Source organism: Phodopus roborovskii, unplaced genomic scaffold (assembly GCF_943737965.1).
Source record: "Phodopus roborovskii unplaced genomic scaffold, PHOROB, whole genome shotgun sequence".
NCBI classification, from domain to species: Eukaryota; Metazoa; Chordata; class Mammalia; order Rodentia; family Cricetidae; genus Phodopus; species Phodopus roborovskii.
In genome coordinates, this window is record NW_026126482.1 from 13,449,353 (window position 1) to 13,456,027 (window position 6,675).

At 57.8% G+C, this 6,675-nt stretch overlaps 1 protein-coding gene across 1 annotated transcript; it reads right to left on the reverse strand.

Annotated features, from left to right (window-relative positions):
* Positions 1 to 3,419: 3,419 nt before the first annotated feature.
* Barx1 (BARX homeobox 1) lies at positions 3,420 to 6,437 on the reverse strand. The gene is made up of 4 exons (XM_051194089.1): positions 6,021 to 6,437; positions 4,104 to 4,395; positions 3,937 to 4,021; positions 3,420 to 3,588 (listed from the first exon to the last, which is right to left on the reverse strand). Exons 1-4 carry the CDS (start codon positions 6,241 to 6,243, stop codon positions 3,424 to 3,426), a joined length of 765 nt encoding a protein of 254 aa, XP_051050046.1. The 5' UTR covers positions 6,244 to 6,437; the 3' UTR covers positions 3,420 to 3,423.
* Between the last annotated feature and the right edge of the window lie 238 nt (positions 6,438 to 6,675).

Sequence of the window (6,675 nt, forward strand, 5' to 3'; positions counted from 1 at the left end):
CATGTGTTTCCTTCTTCCACTTTGTAAGTTCCGACCGACGACTCTTCAAGAGATCAAGAGCAAGGAAGGGAAGATAGCGACCTTTCTTATTTGTTTGGGGAAAGTGGGGCACCGGCATGGAACCGGGCTCGCGGCAGAGACCATGCTGGCGGTGACCCGGGCGGTGTGCGCGGCCAGCCATAGGGCAGAGTCTCCGAGGCCAAGTAGGAACCCCAGTCCTCTGCGAAGGGCCTTCACTAAGCCCCAAAGGCAGCTTTCCCAGCAGGGAGCCCGACTCCCGGCACCGGCGGCGTGTAGATCTGAGGACCCCGGGAAGCGGAGCTCTGCCACCAACTCGTCCTGGATTCCGGCTCACTGCTCAGCCGCCACCAACTCGGAGCGGAAAGCGCAAACCGAGAGTGTCCGCGTGCGCAGCGGGCGCCGGGTTTCCAGCGCTCCTACGGTGGGCTGCCCTTCCTTCCCCCGGGTCCCTCAGGTCCTCGCTGCCCCAGGCCCACCGCTAACCCGGGGCACCAGAGCCTGCTTCCTCCCGCAGCCTTCGGCTGGAGGCTCCGCAAAGCACCGCCGGGACCACGGCCGCCCGCGACGTCTCGGAGGTTTGTTTCCCAGGACCTTGGGGGCCAAAAAGAGACTTGTGTGGCAAGGGTCCAGGAGAAATGAAAGGGGACCTTCCCTTCCCCCAAATCGCACGCCTGGAGTGAGGGGCGTGGTCGATGGAGACAGGGAGGGGGTCTCAGGGCTGGGGGCCTAAGCGAGTGGCCCACAAGCCTGTGCCTTAGGGCTCCGGTGGTTAAATGGAGACTCCGCTCCTCCGGGAGCCACCTGCCTGGAAGTTTCCGTCGAGTCTCAGGTACTCTCTAAGCGGATTTGCCCGCCAAAGAAAAGGCATTCCTTTCTCTCTTCCCTGGCTGGGTGGCTCTGTTTGTATTACCTGATGCTGATCTATGCCAGGAACTCCACCGCGCAGACACCAACAAAACCACCTCATTCTGCACCAGGATAAAGAACCGCCTTTTGAGACCCTGCATGCTTCCAATGCCCCACTGATAACTGGAGATCTGGAGTCAGGGTCCCCATCTGTGCCGGAAGCCCTTGTGCTGTGCGTGCGACCAGTAACAACCCTGGGGCAAGGCAGTAAGGGGCTGCCCTGGGAAGCCTTAGATACACTTAGCAAGTAATTTACATGAGATTGGGTTCTTCAAATTTAGCAAAACGAGGGGGTCCTACGGAAACCTGTTAAGTTAGAAGCCTCTGTATCCCTCTGTGAGCACCCCAGTGGTTTCTACCTTTTCACAATTTGGCATAATTGATTGACAAAAAGCTGGAACCCGAACTCAGACCTTTTCTTTGAACTGTAAGGATTAGTCTAAATGACTAGTAGGGCCTGCTGCAAGAACATTTCCTAATAGCTTAGCTAGGCTGCGCTGACCTGGGGGTAACTTCAGGGGCAGGAAGGAATTAGAGGGATGCAGGCAGCTCCCCCCCCCTCTCTCTCTCTCTCACACACACACACACACACACACACACACACACACGGTGGGGGGGGGGGTTCGTTCCTTCCAGGCAGCCAGGGTTACAGGCTTTCTTCTTTCACAGCTGTTGGTTGGCGAGGCTGAATTAAGACCTCGGAGCCAGAGAAGACAATCTCTCAAAGACCTACCTAGCATGACTAGTGTGCTGAAGAAAATCTCTTGCAAAGCCCTTACAAATGTGGGTTCTAGTTTCTCCAGCCCCACCCCCCAAGGCTGAAAATCCCTGGGAGAAATTCAAACTGGGTTCTAGGAAGGGACCACCTAGTCAGAAATGCAAAGCCTGGAGCTGGAGAAACAACCCAGCAGTTAAGATCGTGAATTCTGTCCTGGCAGGAGACCCCAGTTCTGCTTTCCAGCACCCATATCCCTGGGCTTACAACTGCCCCAACTCCAGCTCCAAGGGAATCTGACACCTCAGGATGTCCTTGGCCTGCAACTGTGCTCAGGTGCACATACCACACCCCCAATGACACACAGACACTTGAAAATACAAAATTTTGAAAATAAAGAGGAGTCACCAACACGGGTGACTGTCATATTCTTAAACTTGCCATGTATGGTATGAATGTTTTGGATGTCAGCATTTGGAAGTCAGATACAGGTTAGTCTCTGTGCGTTCGAGGCCTGCCTAGTCAGCATAGAAAGTTCCAGGATAGTGAGGGTACAGTGTGGGTTCCCCTTTTAAAACAGCCAGCCACCACCAAAACAAAAAACAAGACCATATCACAAAACCCACCAGGATTTGGAACCCTGAGACGACCTGGCTTTGCATGCTAGTGTATCTGGAACTGCATGATCAAGTTGTGTCACCTTTCTGAGATTTAGCTACATTCCCATTCACTGTGACCCCCAATCATAAAGACTGAACTTTATATGATCAAACTCCCCTCCCCAAGGACAAATCACTGAGACTTTTTTTTTTTTTTTTTTTTTTTTTTTTTTGGTTGGGAGAGGCACCAGTGGACGTTCCCTGCCAGGTTATGCCCCTCAATAGGACCGCCTAAGACACACTGGGCTTCCCATTCACCTCAAAAGAGCTGGCCAGGAACATCTTAAGGACCACAGAGGTCAAGTCCCAGGAGATATAATCAACAGCTTAAATGGCTCAGGGCTCCGGGACACTTCAGGACTAGTGGCCTACTGCTATCACTGATGGTGATCCCCCCACCCCCACACAGCTGGAAAGGAAGAGTCCATCCTGGTCCCTCACACCCAGTGTTTATTCTGAAGTAACCTAATCGATGCAGTACTTGGGCCTCCATTGAGGGAAGAAAGTTCCGATTTCGAGTGCCCTCCCTACCCCACCACCCCTCCATCCTTCGCAGACCCCTCCATCCCTCGAGGACTAGGAAGCCCACCATCAAACCCCCCGCTGTGTCATAAAATATTTTATTGGAAAAAAAAGTCACCGTCTCTTCGCGAGAGGAGGGTAGAAACCCCAGCGACATCGGGACCGGGCATCGGCTGACTTGCCAGGTCTTTCAGGAGCCAACTCTGCAGGACAGGACCGTAGAGGCCTGCACCCCGAGGCTCGGTCCCCAAGGCGCGGAAGCGGGTGTGTGCCTGCCGGTGTCCGGGCCCAGAAGGCCGACTGGAGGCCGGGGAAAGGTGTGGGCAAGGAGCGGGGCGTGAATGCGCGTGGAGCGCCGGGCACCGTGGAGCTCCGAGAAAGACCAGAAGCTTCCTTCCGTCACACGGGACGCGATTCTCCCAGACAAGGCGCTCGCTGAGACCTGGGCTTGGCTTCCAGGCTTGCGTCCTTGTCCTTCCTTGTTTGGCCTCTAATTGTCCATATTCAAAATAGTAATGAAATGTTTAGAAAGCAAACGGCATGGGCACGGAAGGGCCAGCTCCTGGGTTCCCGCCGACGGCGCCGCACCGCCGGCGGAGCTCAGTCCTCGCAGTTCCGGTCGCTGGGCTCGCCTGGCATCTCTGCTGGCTTCTCTGCCTCCTTGGCGCGCTCCTGCTCCGTGAGCTGCTCGCTGGTGGGGATGGAGTTCTTCTTGGGCCGCCCCTTGGGCTTGGTAGGGGACTCCAGGCCTCCACCCTGCAGAACCTGTCCCGAGAATGAACAGTACTAGGGTGAGGTGTGAATCAGATCAAGGACGGTCTGATGCTCAGGGCCCAGGTGGGACCGGAGGATCCGACCAAGGCGCCACTAACGACTGACTCCAAGCCCTAAAGTTAAAGTGCTTCTGGGGACAGTGAACCCAAGGTGGAGGAGTTACAGGCCGCCAAGGATGCGTGGGGTGGGAGGGAATATCAGCTCCGTAGTGAACCCAAACAGAAAGAGCAGAGTGCACTGGGTTCAGTGATGGTGTGAGGAGGAAGAGGGAGTCCTTGGAGGACACGGGGACAGTGCCCAGGAAACCCTGGGACACAGGAAGCAACAAGCCACACTCACTATTTTCTTCCACTTCATCCTCCGGTTTTGATACCAAGTCTTCACCTGCAATTGGCTCAGGCCCAGGGACTCAGCTAGATCTATTCTGGAAAGAGCAACGCACACTCTTAGCGGGTCAGGCGACCACCGGCCTACTGCCCGCTGAACCCAGCCTCAACCGACACTACCTGTCAGGAGTGGAGAGATACTTCTGTTTCTCGAAGCGTTTCTCCAGCCCCATCAGCTGCAGCTCGGTGAACACTGTACGGCTCCGGCGTCCTTTCTTGGCTTTTGTGCCCGGTTCCCCAGAGCCCGCTGCCTCCAGCTTCCCACGGAGTTGCAGCTCCAGCGGCAGGTGCGAGGCGCCTGCGGTGCCGGGAATCCCAGGCCCCGCGGCCAGCAAGGCCGAGCCCAGCCCGGAACAGCCCAGCGGTGCCAGTGGGAACTTGAACACGGCGGCCTGCTCAGCCTTCAGCACTGCTGCAGGGGGAGAAAAGAAAGGAGCCGTGAGCTGGAGTCGGAGGAGCCTCCAGGAGCCTCAGAGTCCTTCTGGGTGCCTGAGCTTAGTCTGAATTCACCACCCCCTGAGGAGCACAAGAACTTAACCCATTTGTCCTGGGAGACCCTCCTTGACGTGGGTGTCCCGAGAAGTCTAGGTCAGAGTATCCTTCCCACCCCCACCTCCCCCGCTCTGCTCTGGCGTTCCCATGCCCCAGCTGCCATTGAGATCTCCAGGTTCTTAAGAGCAAGTTCGTTGCTTGGAGGGCATAGAATGTGTCTTTTGTGAAAAAAAAGAAACCAAGAAAAAGAAAAACCGGGTGAAATCGGGAAGGGAGCTTTGCGTTGGGGAGGGGGGAATGCGGTAGGAATGTGAGCATTTGCTTTTGGGGGCACTGTGCTGCAATTTACATCGACGCGGACTGAGGGCTCCAGGGTCTCCAAAGCATCCTTTGAACCCGGAAATTGTCTTTCTTGTTTTCTCTGTGAAAATCTTCCATGTTCTCTAGTCCTAAACCGGCTATTTGCCCGCTTCAAACGAATTATCAACAATAGAAAGAACCGTTGATAGTGAAAGGCAGAGGAGAGGCTGTGAACCAGATGAACCACAGAAGACAGGCAAGCTGGATCTACTGTCACCAGCACAAAAAAAGGGGCTGGTGCTCATCCCGAATTCCACTAGCTGAGCTGGAGTCTGTAGGAGGCTTCATTTCCTGGTAGGCTTCTCGTAAAGGAGTGAGTCCGAGCAAGGGACCCATCAGGGGGAGAGGTATGCATAGGGAGGACAGTAAGGGAAGAGAATCTTAGGAGGAAGCGGGTAGAGAGGAGACAGATCAACTCCACCAAAAGACGGAGGTGATGGAGATCAACCATAGAGAGTTTGTACAAGCCCTGTGCCCAGATGGAGAAGGCAGGCAGAACAGGACAGGCTGCTCCACAATTCCCCAAGAGACAAGACCAAGACAGAAAAGGTCTGAACCAATGATTCAAGATGTTTGGAAGCCCAGCTGGCCTGGGAGTGGAAGGGCCATCCAGGCAGCGGCTCACAACCAGGCCTCTTTCCCTCCACAAGGCCCAGGGAGATCCTGGCGGCAGCAGAGGCCTTGGTTTTTCGCGGGCTCTGGGAGGCTCCGGGAGGCTCCAGGATGGCATGGGCCACCGTCAACACCCAGCACTGGGAGACAAAACCCTCTTCTCCAGAGGGCTCAGCTTTCCCAGTCTGGGCAGCTACTGCCATGCCCAGTCAACTCTCTACCGCGACACTCACGCTTCCCTAGACTGAAGTCATTTCGATCCAGAGCGATCGGTTGGCTAATTTTGCTACTGATAGGGATGCGGACTCCAGTCCCTGGCCTATCATCCGATTGGAAAACTCGAAGCTGCCCTGAAGCAGAGGGCAAAACTCTTTTTTTAGCCCGGCCTGTGGACTTATGGCCTGATTTCTGCACAGCCCATTGCCCGTACCCTCTACTTCCCAGTTGGAGTATGTGAAGAGATGCGCCTGGGGCCTGCATCCCAGGTCGCTCCGGGAACAGAGGGGAGAAGGAGGATGGATTCTGGTGGCTCGACTCCCACCCTCCCGTCAAGCCCAGTCCCTCCGCACGTACCCAGGTGGCTGTGAAAGGGCCGCGCGGCCAGCAACGCCTGCACGCCAAACTTAAGCAGCTCGCCCGCGGCGGCAGCGGCGGCCGCAGGCGCTGCGCCCTTGGGCCCGGGCGGCTCGGTGAGGATCTCTTCGATCATGAAGCTGCGGTAGCGGTGCGGCCGATGGTCAGCACAGCCCTCGGGCGGACCGAAGCGCGCGGCGCCCGGCTCCCCGGGCCGCTGCATCGCGGCTCCCGCGGATGCACCCGCGGCTCTGTAGCGACGGAGGCTAGGCTCGGGCGCGGGGCCCGCGCGGGGCTCTAGGCCCGCCCGCAGCTCCCGGCGGCGCGCGGGCGCCGGCTCATGCCCCCTCCCCCGCCGGCTGGCCGGGCGGAGGCGCAGGGCGCGGGCGGGGCGCGATGGGTTCGTCCAGTCGGACCCGGGACTGCGCCCCCGCCCCGCGCCGCCGCGCCTCTAGCCCGGCCAGCCCCCGCGTCACCGCCTCGCCCCGCCCGTCCTGCCCCGCCCCTCCCCGCGCCACCGCCCCCACCCCCACCCCCTAGGCCGCGCCGGAGGGAGGGAGCCAGGAGGGAGGAAAGGAGGTTTGAAGGGAAAGAACCCTGAGGGCTGGCGTGCCGGTACCAAGGGAGGAAGAGCGCAGCGCACGCCCAAGAGGAC

Excerpts from the sequence above, each read along its gene's own strand:
- Barx1 (XM_051194089.1), bottom strand. The coding sequence starts at position 6,243 with ATGCAGCGGCCCGGGGAGCCGGGCGCCGCGCGCTTCGGTCCGCCCGAG. Across the intron at positions 4,396-6,020 it reads GCCCTTTCACAGCCACCTGG|CAGTGCTGAAGGCTGAGCAG; the intron begins GTACGTGCGGAG and ends CTCCCCCTGCAG. Across the intron at positions 4,022-4,103 it reads TATCTCTCCACTCCTGACAG|AATAGATCTAGCTGAGTCCC; the intron begins GTAGTGTCGGTT and ends TGCTCTTTCCAG.